The sequence below is a fragment of the Phascolarctos cinereus genome, unplaced genomic scaffold (assembly GCF_003287225.1).
Source record: "Phascolarctos cinereus isolate Bilbo 61053 unplaced genomic scaffold, phaCin_HiC Scaffold_4;HRSCAF=312, whole genome shotgun sequence".
Classification (NCBI taxonomy): Eukaryota; Metazoa; Chordata; class Mammalia; order Diprotodontia; family Phascolarctidae; genus Phascolarctos; species Phascolarctos cinereus.
Window position 1 is genome coordinate 307,284,886 of NW_027555847.1, and position 24,916 is coordinate 307,309,801.

The 24,916-nt window shown below is 35.5% G+C and overlaps 1 protein-coding gene across 1 annotated transcript in view; it reads left to right on the top strand.

Annotated features, from left to right (window-relative positions):
- EDIL3 (EGF like and discoidin domains 3) overlaps nt 1-24,916 on the top strand; it is a 579,426-nt gene that overhangs the window by 364,323 nt on the left and 190,187 nt on the right. The window contains 1 exon segment of the mRNA XM_021007989.2: nt 19,846-20,027. Within this exon segment, the coding sequence (XP_020863648.1) occupies nt 19,846-20,027 (182 nt within the window).

Below are 24,916 nucleotides of genomic sequence, written 5' to 3' on the forward strand. Positions count from 1 at the left end.
ACTCCATTTCTTGGTTTATCTTGTATCACAGAGGCTATCTGGAAGTGTTTATTCCTTGGGCCTCAAACAAAGGTAATCAAAATTAGTAGCGATGTACGAAAATATTAATTCAAGAAGCAACACGATATGTAACCATATTGCTACTCACTCTATACAGGATGTCCCAAAAGTCTTATTGCAGTTTTAAGCTTTAATATTTTAAAACCAGGCTTCTTATATTTTGGTGTATACCTATGATTTCATTGGTATAGGGAAATCTCAATAGGTAAATTTTTCCTTCTTTTATTCCGATCAGCAACTCAGAATTATATTCCAGGTTGTTGCCTAGTGCAAGTTCCATAGATGAATTATCAAAGATCTATGCTGTCTTAGAATTAGAGGTTGGATGGACCTCGTGTGACATTTAGTTCAATTTTCTATTTACAGATTAGGGAATCAAAGCCCAGGGAAGTTACATTGTGCAGGGTTATAGAAATATTAGAGGCAGCATTGAATCCTGGCAGTCCCTAATCCCAAGGCCCATCCTCTAATCCACTAAACCTGTTGATCTATGTTTTCAAATAATACATTAAATTATTGAAAGCTTTTATCTTGGACTTCTGTCAGTGGAGCCAAGATGACAGAGTAGAGAAAGTATTCAGCTGAGTTCTCCCAACATTCTCATCTAAATAACATTAAAATAATGATTCAAATTGAATTCTGGGGTGCCACAGCCAACAATAAGTAAGAATGAGACGTTCTTCCAGCTCAAGACACTTAAAGTTGGAAAGGGAGATCTCAACATTAGAGAAGAGGTTAACACAGACCCCATGTGGATGAAACACTAATGGGGGAACTGGGCTGTGAAGACAAAAGCAGCAGCAGCTCTAGGAGCTCTCCAGATAGACATAGTAAGGGGCAACTAGGTGGTGCAGTGGATAGAGCACTGGCCCTGAAGTCAGGAGCACCTGAGTTCAAAACCAGCCTCAGACCAAACACACGTACTAGCTTGTGTGATCCTGGGCAAGTCACTTAAACCCAATTGCCTAGTAAGGGGACTGTTTGGGCAATAGGGAGCAGAAGCCCTCAAGGGAAATATGACTTCCAGCCCCAAAGGATAAGAGAACCTGAGGAACGATATAATTTTTAGTGCCAAGTGAGAAGGGGCCCTGAGAGCAGTGGTAATTGTAATTCCAAGGGATCAGGGGTCCTTCCTGGATAAGGAACAGAATGCAGACCAAGAGAGCAGTGACCACACCTCTCCACAGATTGTATCACCTTAGGAGCACTAAAACTTCCAGCCCCCACAGAGCTAGCTCTGAAGATAGTACAAAAAAAAAAAAAGCCTGGAGCTTGAGACAGAGCACATCCCTTTCCTCCATGTCAGGAATACAGCCCAATATTAACATAAAATTCTAAAACAAGAAAGAAGATAGAAAATGAGCAAACAACAGACAAACAAAAAAGAAACTGACCAAAAAAAAAAGCTACTATGGTGACCGGGAAGATCAGAACACAAACTCAGAAGAAGGTAATGAAATCAAGACAGCTACAAGCAAAGACTTGAAAAAAAATGTGAAATGGACGCAAGCCAAACAAGAATTCTTAGAAGATTTAAGAATGCTTTACAGAATCAAATAATAGTACAGGAAAAATTAGGTAAGGAAATAAAAGCAAAGAAAGAAAATTATGTAAAGACAATTAACAGCTTTCTAACAGAGACATAAACAATGCTGAAGAAAACAACACCTTGAAAAACAGAATTGAGCAAAAAGGAAAAAAAAAAGAGATACAAAAGTTCACTGAAGAAATATTTCCTTGAATCAGGCAAGTGGAAGCTAATGACTCCATGAGACAACAGGAAATAATAAAACAAAATCAAAAGAATAAAAAAATAAAAGAAAATATGAAATATCACATTGAAAAAACACTTAACTTGGAAAATAGATCAAGGTGACATAATATAAATAGCTAACCTGGAAAAGAGATCAAGAAGAGATAATATAAGGATTACCTGAAAGCCACAATCAAAGAAAGAGCTTAGATATAATATTTCAAGAAATTATCAAGGAAAACTGCCCTGATATCCTAGAACCAGAAGGTAAAATAGAAATTGAAAGAATACACCTGAAAATGATCACAGAATGAAAAGTCCTCAGGAATATTAAAGCCAAATTCCAGAGTTCCCAAGGTAAGAGAAAATACTTCAATAAGAGAGGAAGAAAATATTCAAATTCAGTGGAGCTACAGTCAGTAATACACAAGATTTAACCTAACACAATAAAGGAGTGGAATCCTTGGAATATGATATTTCAAGAAGGCAAAAGAGCTGAGATTATAAACAAGAATAACCTAACCAGAAAAACTGATTATACTACTGCGAGGGGGAAAAAAATGGATATTTCATGAAATGGAGGATTTTCAAGGATGCGTGCTGAAGAGACTAGAGCTCGAATAAACAAACATTTATGCTCCTTTCAAATCCAAAAAAAGATTTTATTAAGATTTTGCAAGCTGCAATATGTGCATGAAGAAATACCAGAAATGCAAACTGGTTTTCAAAGAGTCAAAAGCACTAAAGACCAAATTGTCAACATTCACTGGATTGTAGAGAAAGCAAGGTTCCAGGGGGGGGAAATCTCCTCCTGCTTCATTAATTACACTAAACTTTTTGACTGTATCACAACAAAATGTATCATGTCCTGAAAGAGATGGAAGTAGTAAATCACTTTGTCTCCTAAGAAACCTGTATGCTGTTTATGACCAAAGTGAAAAATCTGAATATAAGAAATAAAATAATTTTGATTACATAAAATTAAAAAGCTTTTGTACAACAAAATGAATGTGTTCAAATTAGAAAGAAAGGAAACTGAGAAAAATTTACAACAAATTTATCTGATTGGGGCCTCATTTATCAGATTTATAGGAAAGTGAGACAAATTTATAAAAATAAGAGCATTCCCTGTTGATAAATAGTTAAAAGATATGAACAGATAGTTTTCAGAAGAAGAAATGAAAACTACCAATAGGCACATGAAAAAAAATTCTAAGTCACTATGGCTTAGAGAAATCCAAATTAAAACAACATTGAGATATGACTTCATATTTATCAGATTAGATAACATGACAGAAAAGGAAAATGACACATGTTGGAGAAGATAAGGAAAAATTAGGATACTAATATTCTATTGTTGAGGTGTGAACTAATTCAACCAAATGGTTGAAACCAAATCCAGTGGGCTATAAAACTGCATACCCTTTGACCAAGCAAAACCACTACTAGGTCATACTCCAAAGAGATCAAAGAAAAGGGAAAATGACCTATTTGTATTAAATAATTATAACAGTTCTTTTTGTGGTGGCAAAGAATTCGATATTATGGGAAAGTCCATACGTTGGGGAATGGCTAACAAGTTGTAGTATGTAATTGTACTAGAATACTGCAGGGTAGAGTCCCATGCTGAGAACAATAACCAGAAATTGATTTTACCTATTGTTAGGACCACCCCTTCAGAAACTATTTTGTATTTATTAAAATATACTTTATTTTTCTGTGAATATTTTGTATATCCTCAGAAGAATGTCAACTCCTTGAAAGCAGGGACTATATTGCTGTTATATTTGTATCCACACTGACTAACATTGTATATGGAAAATAATAGATGCTTAATAAACATTTTTGATTAAATAAAAAAGCACATAGTAAAATATGTTGGCTTTGAGTAATAAACCCTGGAATATTAATACTGCCCCAACAGGACAATTATGTAAGTCATGAAGATAGTAAAGATATGTGAGGGAAGGTGGGCCATGGAAAAAGGTTATGGACTGACACAGGTCTTTTTTATGTGCTCTACTCTAAGTAAAATAAAAATGGTCCTGTGTTCTGAAGTCTTATGAACTGAAGTGCTCATAAGGGGAGCTTGTAGATACTCTTGGGAGAGTTCCAGATCTTCAAGTTCACAGGTACTGCTTAGTGGTAGGAACAAGACAAAAGTGATATGTCTTCATAGTATCTATGTTACAAAAGATACCCTGAAACAAGGGTTACAAAAATATAGGAAGAAATAATAATTGTAATAACACATTATGTGGTGACATAAACTTTACAAAGCATTACTAACAATCCAGTGGTATATGTAATCTAAGCATTGTTTTCCTTATTTTATAGCCCATATGGTCACATGACTAATACATAGCAAAACTGGGAAATAACCAGTGTGATAAAAAGATATAGGCTGACCTGATGCTTCAGCACAAAAAAAATATATATTTTATTTGTTTGAACATATCAGCAAATAGGGAGCAATTCATCCCACTACTGTCTGGAAAGCTATTTTCAGTCACTTGGAACATAGCTAATCATTTCATTTTCAAGTCAGCAGCTATGGCTTTGACTCTAGACTTAACATTTTTTAAATATTTTACTTGTCTAAAAAATTGTATTCTTCTTAGTTGTCATGGATGCAAATTTTCAAAGATGTTATTTTCTACATCTTATTAAGTGGCAATGAGTATGTAGATTGAACTCTGCGTAAACTTGTTTGGGTTACTTCTATCACTGCCAAGCATCATACCGGACTGCTTTATGTCTTATTATTCATCAAACTTGTAATAAAAAATGGGAGATGACATTGTGAATGTTTCAATGGGTGATCTTATTATATACCATATTAGAGAAAGAAGTGAACTTCCAGAACCAAAGGCTAGTTATGTCTTTTTTGGAGAATGAGAGATAAAATACACAAAATTGATTTAGCTTAATTTTGTTTATCACAAAATAATGACTTCAATAGATTCTTGCCAAAATTTTCCCTTTAAAATAAAATATAAATTTCTGCAGTGTTCTTAATTTTAAGAAAATGTAGTAGGCAATTTATCTCTTCACTAGCACAGTATTTACTAGAAATAAATCTGAAATGTTTTAAATAATCCTGCACTATGGACATGTGAAATTGTCATCCACAGCCTACCTACCTGTCCTTCAACACCATAGAAAATGCTAATCCCACAAGTTCCTGTAGGATAAAAAAAATGCCCTGGAATTGTGAATTCTTTAGAGAAGAATGTTTGGAGCCTTTGAAATACTTTTGCAAAGACATTTTTGGGGTGGGGTTTGATCTGTGATTTCATCTGCATGGGCTCACTCCCAGTGTGGAACCTACTTCCACTATTACATATCAGATATTATCCATACTTTGGATTATACATTTAGAGCTAGGAGGGACCTCAATGCTCATGGAGATTATATAACTTTCCCTAGGTCACACAGGATATAAGTGGTCTAGATGGGTACAGTACCTGACCTATAGTAGGTACTTAATAAATGTTTGTTGATTAATTGATTAAAAGGACCCATCTCCTACATGCTCTTCTCTACATCCCCACTCTTCCTTACATCACCTTTGCAATATGAATAGGTTTACAGCTTCAGACTAAAAATATGATGACAAATGTTTCTTCTAACCACTGAGTAGAACCATAGCTAGGAATTTTTCACCTGGGACAAAATCAAAAGAGTACTGTACCAATCCTCACCCCCATCATCCATCACTGAGAGCACAGGTTCTAGAAAGTGAGGAGGTGGCAGCAGAGGATGAGGGGATTAATGAGATTTCCAGGGTTCAGGACCCTCTCTGTAAAGTATCTAGGCTGCTCCAAGGAAGGGAAATTAGATCTCATTTTCATTTAGCAAGATAGACATTAAAGGATTGTTCTAGAACTCCAGAAATAGGGATCAGGCTTCCCTGGAAAAGAAAATTATCTAGACTTTGGGTGTTGTTTGAGGATACAGAATGCTAATCATTTAGATACTTGGGAAATAAGGCACTAATTGGTCCAGAGTAGAGGTGGGGCTTCCATAAACTAGGTAATATCCTGGCAGAATAAGTTCTTCAAGGCATCATATGTCCACCCCATTGTACAGCTTGTCTCCTGAGACTGGGGGGAAGATTCAGTTAGAGACAAGGTATTCCACTCTCCTCCCTTGTCATCTACCAGTCTGTAACACTGACCTCTCACTCCTGATCTTATATTGTTCCAAACTCCAACAATAGTTTGTCTGTTCTATTTTACAAGGGGAGAAAGTATGCCTCTCCCTACCAAGCACCTACATACTGCACCTGGGGAATAGTCTCAGTTGTCTTGTTTTAATTATGGCTCTGCCAGGAAGGTTATTGTCTTTTTTGGTGGGTGAAGTTTAGGTGAAACCCTTTTAAAGCTCATCTGTATCTTCAAAGCTGTTGTACTGAACTAAATACTCATACTTATCTTTTAGAAGAAACTATATAGAGGTATCCCAAATCCTCTGCTAGTTTCTTATGGGAAGATAGATTGCAGTGATTGGATAGCCCCTCTAATTCTCATTGATTCTTGTGAGTTTCCTTAGGAATGCTTCTGAACTTTCAATACTATGGTACCTGGTGTCACCTGATGGATGAGCATGAACTGAGTCTACATATTGAGAACTAAGTGTTTAGAAATGTTAGTGAAGAGTTCCATGAAGACAATAAAACTTGTCCTAAATATTCCACAGACTTGCTGTGAGAATAAAGTGAAATTATATTTGTGAAATCCTATATAAGTGCATGCCCTTATTTTATTTTTTTTTCTGAAGTGGAAACTATGAATTTAAGCCAATAATTTCTAAAAACTGACTCAAAAAATCCAACTGGATCTGCAAGAATACAAGAAAATAATCTAAAAACAGTGACTTTTCTCCCTGGAGTTCATCTTAATATATTTTCAGAATATATACCTTCCAGAAAGAACATTTCAAATTCTAGCATTCTGAGCCCTACTAGCAAAGATTTCTACCTTTTCAGGTGAAAAGAGAAGAATTGTTATGGAAAGAATTAGCCAATTTAAATTCTAAAAAGAAACAGACATGCTACAAGAAGCAAATGCATTCTACTTTTAAAAATATTTCAAATGTATCAAACTTGAATGGGAACTAATGTATAAAACAGTTGAAAACTTTGCACACTACATTTAGATCACTTGTCTCAGAATTATTTAAAGGTTCTCTCTAGTAATAAGAAATGCTTTGAAGTGCCACATAGATGCTCCTTATTTTAAACCATCCACTTATTTTGCATCTACATAGGTATATATGATTTTTCAAAATTTTTTTTAAAATAACATTTATAATTTACATCCCTCATCAAGGAAAGTTGAAACATATTTGAAAAATATGCCCCGGTCTAGAGCAGAAGACCCAAAACTGGCAGAGAAAGAAATGGCTCTACTCCCTTCCCCAAAAATGTATTTTTCCCTTTCCAACACACATCCATTTTCTCAAAATGAGCCAGGGAAATGTTCACTCTTATGGAGTACCTTCCATGGTTCTATCCACAGGCACTTTCAGTCCTGGAAGTCAGTTCAGAAGCTTTACAAAAGAGTAAACTGAGATCTAAAGCTGCCCTCAACTACAACTCTGCTGCTTTTTCTAGTATGTGATATCGAATTTCTCCAATATTGACTCCTGTTTCTAGGAGGTATCCTTTGTTCTCCCATCCACTCTTTTTAAAAAATGTTCAATTTATAGAATGAAGCAAGCATTTCCATAACATAGTATAATAAAAACAGATGATTGCACATGAAACTACAAATCTATTATGTACAACTTGCTATTCCTATTAAACATGCAATAAAGTTATCATGTAATTTCTTTTTTTCTTCCCTTCCCCCCTTCCCCACCCTAAAGACGGCTACCATTAGACAATATTTATATGTATGTATACACATACATTTATGTGTGTGTGTGTGTGTGTGTGTGTGTGTGTGTGTGTGTGTATATATATATATATATATATATATATATATATATAATATGCGAAATCATTCTATACATACTTCTATTTATCAGTTCTTTTCCATCCCCTCTTAACATCAAATATTATGATCAAATAAGTTTATGAACACTCTCTTCTTGAAATCAGTACTGCCATTGCCTGTTTTTTTCCTCATTCACCTATCATCTTTGTCACACATACCCTAGTCCAGACAAGTGTGTTTCAAAGTAGGAGGCAGAGCCCAAGAAAGAGGTCAAGGTAAATGACAAAAGCTACCAGAACCTTTTTCAAGCCCTTAGTAGTATATGAGCCATATCTGGATGAACATTGATCTATATTTCTCCATTGCCAGCTTTGAGAGCATTATTTTAAGATAGTAAAATAAATTATCCACCAGAGTGGGCAACTAGGTGGCACAGTGGATAGAGCTCTGGCCTTGGAGTCAGGAAGACTCCTCTTTGTGGGTTCAAACCTGACCTCAGACACGTACTAGCTGTGTGACCCTGGGCAAGTCACCTAATCCTGTTTGCCTGTTCCTCATCTGTAAAATGAGCTGGAGAAGGAAATGGCAAACTGCTCCAGTATCTTTGCCAAGAAAACCCCAAACAAGGTCACAAAGAGTCAGACATGACTGAAATGTCTAAACAACAACAGCAGCAAAATTCACTATAGTAGCATAAATGACCTGGGGGTATGAATTGAGTACTGGGGGAGGATGGTGGGAGGAGAGCTTGTGCATGAATGAGCTTTAATTCATGAAGCCTTGGAGATCATGGATAATACTCTCAGCAGGATTTATGTTCAGTACAATTACCATGCTAAGCACAGGAGAGCAGTCTCACTCCATAAAACAAGTGACTCAGGGGAAGAGAGGCCTGGAGATGGTGGAAGCAGATTTGCCCCTTACATGGCTATAATTTGCAGTCCTTTCATTCTGAAGATGCTTGGATTATAGAACTAGAAAAGAGATGAAAGCAGAACATCCCTGATACAGCACCAACCTCACCCCCTTCCTTATTTGAAAGGCTTAATCAGCACCACTTAGAACAAGATGTGAAACATTCTGAAGCACCGCTCACTTGTCAGCTTCAGGATCAATAAAAAAAGAGAAGCCCATGCTCCCCATGCTTGGAGTGAGTGTGGAAAAGGAGTGACCTTTCACTTTGGAAATGTTTAATTCACATCAGTCTTTGCAGAGGGAAACCAATTTGAACCTTTCTGGGCCCTTGACTCTTCACCCTGACCCATCTCAAATGCTCAGCTCAGCCAGGCTGGTGACAGAAGTCACTCCAGGGAATGAGACATGGCCACGGATAGCTGCTTTTCCACTGGCATCCAGAAAATGCTTCCTGACAAGTTCCACGACCCCTTCATCATCATATGGGTTGAGGCACAGAATGATTCCCTACTCCCATCCCCCACTGCAACTTTCCCTCAGTGTTGGTAATTGCTGGACTCAATCATTTAAAAGAAGGAAATGGGAAACATGATATTGAGATGCTTACAAAAGAATTTAATACATAGGAGCTATAAAATGTTCCTCCTGCTATATTTAGCACAATTAAAACTGTTACTGCACCCAGAAGGGGACTAGATAACAAAGTTTTGGATATCGTTGTGCCCTCTTGAGCTAGAAAATGCAAAGTTACAGCGTTTCAGTCAGTTCTTTTAATCATTAGGAAATAAGCCCATCTTACTTTCCCTTACTACAGGAATTGCATTGCTTGTCAAGGTTGCCTTCATTCAAATTCCATATTTTTCCTTCTCTCTCCTGAATGATCTTAAGCACTTATTCCTGATCCCCTATTCTTCATTAACTGCTTCCTTTCCCTCACCCCCAGCCAGAATTGATCTCTTTTAGCCCTCAAACCCCTATTGTGATGGTAGAAGATAAAGATAACAAGGTAATGTACTTTAAAAGATACAGCTAAAGCTGTTTAACATCCCATGTGGCTTGGCTAAGTGCTATAATGGATAAACCATTGGACTTGGCATCAAGAAGACATGAATTCAAATCTGTCCTCTGATTCTATTTAGTAGTGTGACCTTGGGCAGGGCATTTAACTTTAACCTACCCAAGTATCCTCATCTGTAAAATGGGGATAATTATAGCTCCTATTCCCCAAAGGTGTTATGAGGATAAAATGGAATATTTACAAAGTGCTTTGCTAACCTTAAAATACCTATAGCAACTCTAGCTATCATCATTAATATTTTTATTAACTGAAAAGAGGACCACAATGTCAAGTTGTTCATAAACTTCTTCATAAATGCCTTAGATGGAATGTGAGCCAGGTTTCATCAGCATGCAAGCTATTGACCACCAGTAGACTCCTCTTCCCAGCACTCTCTTAAGTCACTGATGAAATTTCGTGCCACTCCTGCACTTGCTTCTTTACCCCCTTTTGCTGTCACCAATACCTACATAACCAAACACCAGAGATTGGAGAGTCAGGACTTGATAATTATGTATGGTCCTTATTGATTTAATTATTTATTATTTCTTCATTGATTAAATTAGCAAAAAAAATATGCTTCTAAATTATATCTTTGTGTATACACACAAATATGTATATCTAATACGCTGACATATATGCATATATATATTTCCTTTTTACTTTTTTATTGGTTAAGGTTACAAAAATTTAGACACATCATCATGTTCATTCTGCATTGCAACTCTTTCATTGGTTTTATAATTACTGGACTTAATGGGCTTTTGGAAAGTGGATGACACAGGCCAAGGGAAATTGAATTTTGAACCATTTTACTGTGAGGTCACTCATTTGATTGTGGTCCAAATGGTTAGTGAATAAAAATTGCTGTTGTGACAACTTTCCAAAATGAAATGAAAGATAGGGCTCAGATCAGTTTCCTGATTTCCTATAGCATGACCACCAGATTCTATAATTGCTATTTGTTAGGTTCAAAGAAAAGATAAGAAATGAGATGGCATAATGTTAATATAGCTGGAAAAGGAGTCAGAGATTCTGCATTTGTTTCCTTTCTCTTATAATGCCTATGTAGCTTTGGGTGTATCATTAGTTCTCTCAGTCTTTAGTTTCCTCATCAGCTACAAGGTGGAAGAGGATGGTACAACTCTCAAACCATAATGTAGATGTTGTAAGGTGAGCTCAGGGAGGACAGAAACCTCCCATGGAACAGACAAGCAAAAGTTCATTTGATCTTGATTTCCTGTATGGATACAGACTATTAAAGTAGGCCTCACAATTCTGGCCTTTGAGGTTTTAAGCAGGAGATGTCAGAACAGTTATCTCAGAAATAACTGGCTTATGGTGGCTAACCATTCATAGTGACTCCATTTTTTAATTCTTCAATATTGGCTCTTCCTATCATTATGAAGCAGAATTCGCCAAGCATTGTATTATTCACCCACTAATAGAGAACATGAGCTAGATTTAGACAATAGTAAGAGAAACTTGGACTGGTGTTTTAGGGGATGCTAAAGGTGTCAGTGTCATTCTCCCCAGAGTACCCACTAGTCTCACTGGCAGGAACCTGGATGATCTTATAAGAAGAATGGGAGATTAAGTAAGAAGGGTTGTACTGGGAAGAGGTTGGAAGAAGAGTGAGAAAAATTATCTCAAAATAAAGGGGCTCAAAACAAAGAAATTTTTTGCGATGGGGGAAATATGAAATGCTTGAACCTCACTGTCATCTGAACTGGTTCAAAGACACAAGAATATTCATATATTCATGGATGCATGCATATATGTGTATATGTTTTTAGAAAATCATCTTACCTAATAAGTAAGTAGGAGAGGAATGGACTTAGAGAAAAGGAGAGCAGGATTGTAAGGAAAGGGAAGATAGATTAAGGAAAGCAGTGTTTGGAAGCAAAACAGACTTTGAAGGAAGAGAAAGGGTAAAAAAAGGTTAAGTAGAAGAGAACAGGATGGAGGGAAATACACAACAATCCTAACTGGGAAGGAAATAAACTCTACCAAAACAAACCAAAGGGGGTGAGGATGGGGGGCAAGAACAGAAAAAGATAGCAGAATGGATTAGAGACCAGAATCTAAGAATATGATATTTACAAGAGACACATGAACCAGAAATATGGATAAAATTCAAAATAAGGGGCTGGAGCAGAATCTATTATGCTTCAGCTGGAGAAAAAAAAAAGACTAGGATAGCAGTCAGCCCAGACAGCAAAGGCAAAAATTGACCTAATTAGAAGAGATCATCAGGGAAACTACATTTTGTTTCAGTGTACCATAGACAATATGAATTAATATCAACTCTGACTATAATATGCACCAAATGGCATAGTATCTAGATTCTTGAAGGAAAAAGGACATGAGTTAGAGGAAGAAATCGAAAAATAAAAGTACAGTAGTGGGGATCTCATTTTGCCCCTCACAGACTCAGATTATTATAATGATAAAATTAATAAGAAAGAAGCTAAAGGGATAACAGAATTTTACTGAAGTTAGGTATGATAGACCTCTGGAACAATCTGAATGAAAAAAGAAGAGAGAGTAAACCACTCGAATGGAAGGAGAGCAAGAATTTGGAAATGAAAAAATAAAATAGAAAAAAAATGTCATAAGAGGGATGAATTAGGTGATCTTTAAGGTCTCTTCCAGTTCTATGTGATATGACATAATGATTTGATCTGACTATGATGGAGTGTCCTTCACTAATGCCCTACTCTAATGTCTCACTCTGCTATGGGAACAGCCTTGAGTTCTTGAAGATTAGGCCAGTGGAACATAAAATCTGGCAGATCCCTAATAAGTTTCAAAGATACCAAGTGTGAATTAGTTGGTGAATAGCATAAATGCTGCCCATAGACTAGCCTCATTGAATTCAGAGGCTTATCCCCAAGAGATAGGGCATTGAAAATTGATATTTTTTTCATCATAAGCAACTCATAAAGGTGACTATTTACTAAAACATAACCAAGTTGCAGTCTGTGTTGGTAGACAGAGAGCACTTATAGCAGTTAAAACAAGAATGATTGAGAAATTATTAAGGACAATCATTGAACTGGCTGATAGTCATGCTAATAGAGCCTATTACACACTTAGCTTGTTATTTACTGTCTTATGTTAATGACACATCACAAAACCACAAATTAATCTCGTAAAGTGTGATTTTTAATTAAACGTGAGTAACCAAAGGCTGGATAAAGGAAAGAGAGTATGCATCCCTATATTTGGAATAATCTTCAAAATGCTAAGATTATTTTTCTTTTTATATGTGATAATACACAAATAGTATATCTCATGGTACAGTAAATTGGACTTATGTAAAACTAACAAAAAATAACAAACAGTAATCATTTGCATCAATGAATCTCTTCTTACAACCACACACACACACAAAAATGGTGGCTAATAAGGTACAAAGGTGTTGGAGTCAAAACAGTATTTAGAAGTAATGTTAGTTTTTATTTCAATTCAAGGTATAGTCACTTTAAAAACATTATTAAAAATTCCACATAGTGGTCTATAGTTCTCTTGAATTCACCCTGATTAGGGAGATGTGTAATTCATAGTAAGAATTTGAATTCAATTACATTCCACAAATATCCACACCAAAATATTGAAATAAATCTAAGATTACATTGATTTGTTTGTTCCTCCCAATAATGCAATTCATGACCCGTTAATACCTGCCCAGCCTGTGTAACTGTTATTTACATCATCCTATAAATTCACTGTAGGGGATCAACCCAAAGTGATAGAGGCCTCCGTCTCTATACAGAGTATAAGAGATATGTTTACTAAGGCAGGAACAACAAATAACTACTTCTGTACATGTTATTAGATAGGATGCCTGTCCTCTACACTGTTTTATTCATACATTAAAAAAGGAAAAATAAACATAGAATAAACATGGAAATCAAGTCATTACAGGGAAACAATGTGATATGACAGTCAGAATGCTAATACTACATTAGGCTATGTTAGAAATGTCATATTGTCCAGGACTACAGAGGAGACATAGGAATGAAATCATATCTGGAATATGCTGTTCTATTCTAGGCAACACATTTAGGAAGGATAAACTAGATAGTGTTCAGAAGAGGGAAACTAAGAGATTGTGGCATATAAATAGTGGCCAAAAAAAAGAGTGGGGTTGGATTGTTTATCCTGGTGAAGAGAAGTCTTAGGAGTAACACAATAGACTTTCTTCCATTTGGCACCAGAGGGTAAAACTAGCCAGTATGTGTGGATATTGGAAAAAGCACATTTTTGGCTTGATGTAAGGAAAAACTTCATAACTGGATCTATCTACCAGTATAATGTTCTTGCTCAGAGGTAGGGATTTTCCTCTCACGAGGTATATTCTCATGAAGGGTGGATCTTAGGTTGTTAGGCATACTGGAGAAGGAACAGATTGGACTAGATGACATCTGAGGTCCTTTCTAACCCTCATATTCTGTGATGCATATTGTGCTAAGCCAGAAAATGTGGTCAATCAAACTGCTGCTAGAGGCTACTGTCATGGTTCTTCCTTGAAGAATTTGTAATTTTGCACTTGAGTATAGACAGCTAACTTCCCCAGGTATTTGGAAAGTTGAAATAAATGAACTTTTACCTTACTAAGTACTCTGAGCATACCCAGAGGACCCATTAAGATGACTCATGAATATCAGGGACATGGCATTATACACAAGCCTCTTATATATGATATGTAAAGAATTTCTATTTTTAGGAAAGTTTTAGCATTAGAATTTCTTGAGTTTAACTTTTCTTGAATTTGGCAATAGTGTGTGTGTGTGTGTGTGTGTGTGTGTGTGTGTGTGTGTGTGTGTGTGTGTGTGTTTCTTTTTAACAAAAGGCTAGTGAGGAAAACTAATTGGCTTCCATATTCAAGAACTTCAAAAGTGATCTTGCCAAAGCGTTTAATATGTAATGAAATGTTACAATACTTGTTGCTCCTTATATCTTTTGCTCCTGCAACTGATCAAATCAATTATTGACCAATTTGCAGTTTCATAAGAAGAATTTATTTGACTATTGTTACATTTTGTAGGCAGCTAGGTAGTAAAATGGATAGAGCACCAGGCCCGGAGTCAGGAAGACCTGAGTTCAAATCCAAACTCAAACACTTACTAGCTATGGGCAAGTCACCTAACCCTGTTTGCTTCAGTTCCTCATTTGTAAAATGAGCTGGAAAAGAAAATGCAAACCACTCTAGTACCTTTGCCAAGAAAACCTCAAATGGGGTCACCAAGAATCAGATACGACTGCATAATGACAAAATATTTCATATCTCTACATTAGGTTATAAGCTTTCTAAATGTAGAACGAAATTGTTTTTTAATTTCTGTATTCTTTGTGCTGATCAAAATACCTTGAATGTAATGTGAACCTTTTTTTTTGTTTAAGCTGAATTAATTTTGACATCTTTATTAATTATTAATAAGTGTGTTTAAGACTTTCTTGATCACTTTTTTATGGTAATAGCAATGACGATATTCTTCAAGCATTTTGTGTCCTCTGGTTGTTCAGATATCTTTAGAATCAATCCCTTTAAGCAAACAAAATTGGGTTGCTTACAGCATTGAGCACTTCTATGGTTAATTGTTCTAATTCAACTGTTCTGTTTTTTAGCATCATTTAGCATCATTCCTACTTCCTCATGCAGCACATACCCCACACCTGTGTCTGTGATGTTGTAAGTGACTCCACTGGTAAGGCTGGATGAAAGTGTTTGTTATAGAAATCTTAGCAGATCTTTTCCATCGTTCATCTGTTTCCTTCCTTATTGTTTCTTCCTTAAACACCCTCAGGATAATCAGGTTTAGTGAGGCATCTCTCCAAGCTTTCTATCAATTTGACGTTCCCTCCATTCATTCTTGCTCATTCATGAGATGCTTGTTATGCCATTTTCTTATATAATATTTTAAAAACAAATTCCTATTTCAAATTAGTGTGGCACTTTGCTATTATATCTACATGCTTGCTAAGGAGATATTTGTTGTTGAGGCAATTTCTCAAATGGTTTTGTCTTCTCATTGTGAAATTGATTTATATTAGTTAAGCTTCCTTAGAAAATGCTAATAGTCTGTATTGATATCTCTTCATGAATACATTTTTCATTATTGAAAGCTTGTTTAAATAGGTTGGGTTAGAGTTAGATTAATTGTATGACATAGCTTTATCTTCTATTATTTCTTCTGGAAGGATAGCCCAGTCCTCAATGAAAGTATGACAAAGAAAGGAAAGCTTTCATAAATAATATTCTATATCTGACCATGTCTTTAAAGTTACACAGTTTGCTAAAAAATTTGAAGTACACAAAGTCTCACTCTATGCATTATCCACTATAAAAAGCACTGGACTCAGCAGAAAAAAATGTTGCCTTAAAAGCTCTCCTCCAGCAACATGTCTTTCTGTTAAATCATGAAAAAGATTCTTTGAAGCAGATAACCTTGTTTGCAGACCCTGTGGATATTAATACTATATGAGTCATAAAAGGTGGAAAGGTATGCTTGCTTAGGTGCTTGTTACCATCGTAGTATGTACAATGATAGATAGAGAGAGAGAGAGATAGGTAGAGAGATAGATATACAGTTCCCTATAGATAATGAGCTCTTTTAGATGTTCTTGTTGGTCAGTGGCATTGTACTGATTGAATTAAGCTCGAAGGTATTCCAGGCCCTCCTAAATCAGGTACTTAATCACACAAAAGAGTTTCTTCTAACTATTAATACAGGAAAAACCAAGTGGCTGAAGATCGGTAATTATTCAGAGTATGAAATGCATTTGAATGGACAATTCACAGCATTGATCCATAAGATGATGTACAGGCATCTTCACACTTTAACATGTATAACTTGAGTAGATACTGCAGTTGGATAGTGAGCTAGTCTCTTAATCAAACAGAAGGAAGACCAGAGACTGGTTTGCCTTTGGAAAGTTATGCAGTGCTTTTAGTTAACCCAAGCTTTCTCTCTGAAATAACAACCTATCTTTTGAATATGAAGATTCATCTGGTGGTGCTCCATGGCTGTAAGTCATAGAATTCCAGATTGTCTGAAGAATCAAAGTTGTGTGTTACCTAAAGAATAGTAAAAAGGCACATTATGGGCAACAGTAGGTCTTAACCTATTATCAGTAGAGAACTGTGAAGGAGTAATAGTGTAAATGATACCACCACAGAGTATAACCAGGAAACAAGGTGGGCTGATCATGAAATAAGAGTTTGGTATAACCATTTTTCACCTTACACGCTTTCATGGTACCAATGAACTACCAGGAGATCTAAAGGATAGGCCCTAGTCCATTGTGTTAACCCCATATGGATGATTAAGAGTCTGTGTGCATGTGAATGCTTGTGTGTCTGTGTCTGTATGTGTAGGACCAAGAGTAATAGATGAACAGGAATGAATAGTTTGAGCTCTGCACTGTTGGAGGGAATGCTCACTTCGGTGAGGTCACAGAACCACTAAAACATTGATTAAAATTATTATTATCATTATTAAAAATTATTATTATCACTGTCTACCCATGTCATCCCCTTTTAAGCTTATGAAGTCAAAAGGCCACAAGACAAATGAGATTAAGGAAAGAGGCATCTATTCAACGTTATTTTGCTTATTCCATGAATGGAAACAAATTATTTCCAAAGAGAAAAATTTCCTAATGATAATGGTCTACATGGTGGCCCCACTGTGGTACTTTTGAACACCATTCTTTTGGCTTCATAATCACCGTCAGTCTTTATAGCCTGAAAAATGTCTGTCACTGATATTAACTCAAAGCTACTCAATAACAGTCACGAATAATCTTAAATTAAAATACCTTATCACAGTGATAATGAAATACCCTCTTAGGAGCTCTAATTTCTGTTGTTAAATTTGAGGTTCACTTTAGCAAATTATTTTAGTTGACTGTGGAAATAGTGATAGAAAAATTAATTTATTCTGTGCCTGTTTCTTCACAGAAGAGGAAAAACAGGAAGTACTTTTCCTCAAGTCACTTCTCTTTATTTCCGATAACTTTAGAATCTGTCATTTGACTAAACTTATTTTCTCCCATTTATGTGGCTTTAAAAAGGAAAACCTAACTGCTGGTCTGAAATTTCACATGAAAATTAAGAATTTCAAGTTTATCTTCTGATAAAGACCTTAGCTGTTTAAACTGGCATTTGACCCTTCATACCTCTTTTAGGAAGTTAAATATCCGAGTTAAAACTGTTTGCTTTCAGTAAGCTGAGAATGTATTTTTTTGCTGGTGAGGATGATCGCTTAATATTCTAAATGTTTATGGTAAATTTGCAGGTTACTTATCTTGCCTGAATTTCTAAATCATAAATTTAAGGTGAAATAAATTAGGAAATAGGGGAAGAGTGCTATGAAATGTAGACTAATCAAAGAAAGGTGAAAGAACAGTAATTTTTTTTTCTCGAAGATAATAGAAATTTTGATGTAGAAAGAGCCACACATTTCTAATATGCTATCTTTTTTGGGGGGGGAGGGAATCATACATTCCCTTTATTGATGTTCCACAATTTACTGGTCATACATATCACACATCAAAACTTATGAAAAACAAGAATGAGAATAAGTGGCTTAATATCTATATTTGCATTTTTGCTTGGAAAGCATTAGCAATTTTATTGACCCTGTGAAATTTTAAGTGGCAAATATCTTTAGAAGTGGAAAATGTTTATTTATTTTGACATGGTAAAAATATCCAAGGATGAAAAACTCTAAAGTATCATGTCAATAAGCAATCAACAAACATATATTGACTCCCTTCTGTGTATAAGGCATGCCACTAGTGAGCCAAGGTGGTGCAGTAGAAAGACTACCGGATTTGAGGTCAGAAGACCTGAGTTCAAATCCTAGTTCTGTCATATACTAGCTGTGTATTGTTTACTAAGCTTTGATAGCCTAAAGAGACTCTCTAAATCTCTGTTTCTTCACATGTAAAATGAAGGCTTTGGACTAAATGGTCTTTAAGGGCCCTTCCTTATCTAAATCTATGATCACACGCCTAGAAAAAAATGTGACTATAGCAATTTTATGGTCAGATATGACAGGCGTCCAAGAAATTGTAAGATAAGTCTGTTCCCTTAAAAGTTATAATCTGATTGAATAGACAAGCCATGGCAAAAACAAATAAGTACAAATATCAATATGCCCAGAACACAAAATCTGTAATCAAAGGGACAGCATACAATCTCCTGCCTCTGATACTTATTACTATGTATGACCCTTAAACAAATCTCAGTAAAATAGGGGATGAGGGGAGGAGATTTGGAGTACATGGTCTCTGAGACCTCTTCTAATTTTAGATCTCTAAATCTATTACATATCAGATAGACGGTCAATAAATACCTTGTGTCGGAAGAGAGGGACGTTGTCGTCATTTGGAGTGCTAAGTTAGGGAAGTCTTCAAGGCTTTAAAAAACCTTCTGGTTAGAATGAGACATCTAATAACTCCCTTCCACTCCTAAAAATAAGTCTGATTATTTCACACACATATCTCCTGCTCAATAAACTCCAGTGACTTCTGTTGCCTCCAACAGCAAATACAAAATGCTCTGTTTAGCATTCAAAGTCCTTCATAAACTAGCCCCATCTTAACTTGTCAGTCTTCTTATACTGTACTGCCCCACACATACTCTTCAATCTAGTGACACTGGCCTCATGACTTTTCCATGAACAAGATACTCTATCTTTTAACTATAACATTCTCTCTTTCCGTCCCCCATTCCTGGATGCTCTGCCTTCTCTGCTTTGACCACTGACTTCCCTGTCTTCTAAATTCTAAGAAAATTCTACCTTCTACAAGAAGCCTTCCTCAATCTCTGTTAATTCTAGTGTCTTCCCTCTATTGTTTCCTATTTATGCTGTATATTGTTTGCTTTGCATATATTTATTTACATATTGTCTCCTCCCCCCTCCCCCATCAGATGTCAAGCTCCTTTGAGAGACTTTCTTTTGCCTCCTTTTTTAATCCGTGACACTTAGTACAGTGGGTGGACAACAGTGGGTGCTTAAGAAATGTTTATTGATTGATTATTAATTATTAAATGAAGTTTTATTTGAGATGACCTTACATTTTCCCTTGGCTTTTATTTCTAGAATGTTCTGGCCCCTTGGGAATTGAAGGAGGGATCATATCCAACCAGCAAATCACAGCTTCATCTACCCACCGAGCACTTTTTGGGCTGCAAAAATGGTACCCTTACTATGCACGCCTTAACAAGAAGGGGCTTGTAAATGCTTGGACTGCTGCGGAAAATGACAGGTGGCCATGGATTCAGGTAACAGATGGAATTGTGGAAGGAAAAAAATCGCAAAACCAGTTACCAAAGTAATTTCAGAATAATGAAGACAAGTGATAAACTAATAGAATGACTTTTATTCACTGTCATAAACAAAAGGGGAATATTTAGTTTGGAGGCAATATTGAGTAACCATTTTAACACAGAAATATTTTAAAGCGTGAAGTTACCTTCTGGAGTGAGATTCTTTTGAGGGCATTTAAAGACATCAGAGCCTTTAGGGCTTAAAATTCCAGTTTTTGAAGACATGTTATCAGAAAGATTGCTTTTTTTATTCGAGCCATTCATTAGTGTTCATTAGTGCTGTGTTAACATTTAACATTGATATTTGCGGATGGACAACTTCTGACAGTCCAAAGGAATACAAATTATCTGTATTCCTTCTTCTCCGTGAAGCAGTACAGTATGCCAAAAGAAACTATGTGACATGTAATCAAGGCTATTACCTGAATCCATGCGGAAACTCTCTTCCAATAGCTGGTATTTCCTTCATGGCATCTCTTTTATTCTCATGTGCAAACAACTATGGTACATAGAAACAAGGATGATTTACTAAAAGTGACATGGTTAGTCATCATTCCAACTCTGTATTTCTTGATCTTTTTTGAGACTCAAACAGGTAGTATGGAGTAAAAGACACACCACCAGACTTGGTATTAAAATAATAAGAACTAATAATAATAATGGTAGCTAGGGGGCACAGTGGATACAGTGCTGGACCTGCAATCATGAAGACACATTTTCCTAAGTACAAATCTGGTTGCAGACACTTACTAGCTGTGTGAACCCTGGGCAAGTCACTTAACCCTGTTTGCCCCAGTATATAAATGAGTTACAGAAGAAAATGGCAAACCACTCTAAGTATCTTTGCCAAGAAAACCCCACAAGGGGTCGCAATGAGTCAGACATGACTGAAACAAATCAACAACAACCACAAAATAGTGATAAAAATATTTTAATAGTAATAATAATAATAATAACAATAACTGACATTTATATAATGCTTACATGTGCCAAGCACTGGGCTAAGTGCTCTACAAGTATTATCTCAACTGATCCTCACAACAACCCTTAGTGGTAGACTGTTATTACCCCCATTTTACAGATGAGGAAACTGCCTAATGTCATACAGGTAGTAAGTGCTGAAACCATGAAATTGTGATGTGGAAGGGATAACTGTATATATAAATGTAGAGACCGGTAGTTTTTGGAGATATTATACCTTTGAATTTTCTTAGATTCATTGTGTTAAATACATTCAACCTTTTATCTCCAATGCTTAAAATGTATTTGTTGAAGGGTTGTGAGAAGCACAGATTATTAATAAAAACTCATGTTTGAAATTTTTAAAAATAATTTTAAATGAAAAATTAAAATGAGGAAAATAGCACCTATTCTCAAAAAGTAAATTTTTGTACTAAGAGGTTCTTCAGATTCTAATCATGTCCCAACTTTTCTGTGTTTGAGCACTCATTATTAATTTCCTTTGTCACTTAATTCTTTTATTTATATGCAGTCCTTCAAATGAAAGGTTTGAGTACTTTGCTTATAACTCACTTATAATGAGCACAGTTTTCCCCTAATCTTTCAGGTGTATGACATACATGAACTAATTAGTATGCACCTTCATTTTCTGCCTTGTCTTGATGAAATGAAAATTGAAACTGCCATTTTAAATTAATGCTCTCAGCATGTAATTAGTGATAGTACTGCAATATCTGTAATTGGTTTGAGATTTAAGGGGTCAGTGACTATTTTTTTAAAAATGGTTTAAGAAAAAAACACAGTCTTTCTCTTTAAAGTCTTTCTGACCTTTGATATTTTCCCCCACCGTATAGTTTTTCAATTACTAGAAAACACACTGGTGACCCAGATTATCGGGGACTATTTCTAACTAAAATGCTGAACTTTCCACATATTTAAGAGTATAGCTTTAGTTGCCTGATATAAAAATGTAAAATCTCACTAAAATTATATAGCATTATTTGTTAACTGACTGCTGTGTTTCAAAGATGAATTGGGATGACTTTTATTGTTTGTAATTATTGTTTCATTTTTGTGGTATATTGAATAGAGAATGGGCATTGGAACCAACTAGTCCTTTTTTCAAGTCTAAGGAGTGGAGCCTGTGATATATATTGGCTATGTAATCCTGGGCAAGTCATTTAACCTCTCAGTCTTCTCAGCAGCCCATTGTGATAATAAATTGCAAAGATGGTACTCCCCTATGTTGGATGATTAGATGAAATCACAGATCTAGTCCCTATCCTCTGTTACTCTTTTCATTTGTTTGTGGACTTAAAATTAGTTATTTTATAATATCTATTTTTTCCTTAAATATAAATGTCTTATACTAAATCAAATGCTAATGGCTAAAATTTTTGTTTTGATCACATATCGTCAGGATCTATCAATGAATCAGTTGACCCAATCAATTGCTAAAAGCAATGAGTCATTTTATTTATGGTGCTTAAAGGAAGATACAAAAGGAAAGATTACATGAAATAACTGGGGGCATACAAAGATATCAGAGGCAGAAATATCAGGAAGAAAATATAAGAAGTATAATAAGAGGCAACATGGGGTGTTGGATAAAGAGCTAGAATTTTGCATCACACAGACCTGGGTTCAAATATCATCTGTGACACATATTGTCATAATCACAGGCAAATTATGTAATTTCACATCTCCATGGATAGATAGATGGCTGGATGGATGGATAGATACATACATACATACATACATACATACATACATATATATGTACGTACATGTATACATAAATTGACAGACAAGCAAGCAGGCATTAAGCACAGAGCAAGACTAGGCCTGAAAAAAGAGATATTTTTGTTGGAACTTTTGAAAATTTATTTTTAGACATGTGCACTTTAGGAAAAAAAGGAAATTTTGCACTAAAAATATGTATTACCTTACAGCTATGTTAATTATTTTCACCTCACATTTGCCATTTTAGGCAGACTATGGCTACCCTCTACAAATTGAACAAGAATAAATTATTTAAATTTTTAAAAATGTATCTTTTTTCATAAAATGAGAAGACAAATCAATTTTTCTTAACATTTTTTCTTTCATACATATCTTTCAGCTGCAGTATTCCCCTCCTCTTGGGAGAATTTAGTTCAGTCCTTCTAAGAGATTATTAGTATTCTATTTTTGTTCTTTGCTTTTTAAAATATGTAACTGGTACCTTTTTCTTTTTTTTTTTAACTTCTGTGCATTTCATCTCTTCCCCTGATGTTGGAAGGTGCCTCTCAAATGTAATACTTGCAATTTATCTCAATCAGATCTAATCATGCTGGAGTTAGTCCGGAAGTAGTGATTTATAAGTGTCTTCATAAAGCCAGGTCTTACTTAGTATCACAATTTAAACACTATTGCAGGAACTGCTGAGTTAATTGTAAAGCTGTAACCTCACAAAATCATAACAATTTGATTATCATGTAACTTTAGAATCTATATAGTATGGCAGAGCAGACTGACTATAGAATTAGATTTGGAGGAGCTAGAGTTGGATCCTAGCACTTTGACTTGATATGCCATATTTGGTAAGTCATTTAATCTATCTGCAGCTCATTTTCCTCATCTCTAAAATGAGGAAGTTGGGCTAGATTACCTGGAAGATTCCCATATCTATGATACTATGTTTCTGTAATTTGGTATGTGAATGAATGAATTTTTAAAAAACACATTTATTAAGTGCCTACAATGTACCAAATGCAAGCCTAAGCTCTGGGGACATAAATGTAAAAAAAAAAAACTTGCCTTCAAAAAGCTTAAATTATAATTGTGATGTTCAACAAATAAATGGAAAACTTTTAAGAAGAGGGCTATTTTGGCTTAAAATTTACAAGGATTATGAGAGGACCTATAGGAGAGTAGACTGATAAACCCTTTCCTGTATGAATGGTGGTATTGATTTGATTATAGTTCTAGAATTGGAAATGGTGGGGGTAGAGGTTGAGGGGAAGGGGACAGATAGCACAGAGGGCATGGGTCAAACAGAAAGGCAGTTGGCACGGACTTGTCTGGAAAGTATAGTGAAATACTTTCTAGCCTGAGATAGGTAGTCACAGGAAACACTCACCAGTCAAGACAATAAGTCCTAAGGCCAGGGCTTCCAGAGGTAAGAGGGTTAAGTCTTCTGTGGTATATTATCCGGTCCAGGTGGCAAGGAGGCCAGCAAAGAAATAACCTGGAAGATACTTTAGATGTTATTTTTTCAGAATGTTGTGCTGAGCAATGAAAATACAAAAGATCATTCCATGTAAGTGAGAAAATTAGACATATTCACAAATAACTGTTGATACAAAATATACAATGAAAAGTGCATAAGAGTGAGGTGTCATTTTAATCTAGGAGGATCAGTGTAGACTTTAGGTAGAGGCTTCCAAAGTAGGTGATACCATCCCCTGGGGGGTGCTGAAGCAATGAGGTGGGGGTGGTAGTAGCCTTGGGTGTAATGGGATTATGTTGAATAAAAATAAGAGGGTGGTGGAAGTATAAGGAAGGAAGAGAAGGAAACTTTGAAAAAACCATTTGTACATGTTTCATCTGTTGCATAACAGAGTTAGTCATAATGATTACATTATTTTCCAAATAAACACACAAAATGGAAATTATAATTATCAGTGTTCAAGTCCACTTGACAAGCAAGCGTTGGTAGGTGAGCATTTAGCACATTATCAGGAAGTCCAGCATGCACTGGCAGGAATATGTGAGTATAATGACTTGTTTACAATATGATACTATACAGTTACATGATGCAATATTGCGTCATCAAAATTTCAATGCAGAAACCCCCACAAAATAACAATAAATCATTAAATTTAGGATGCTTCATTTAAAAT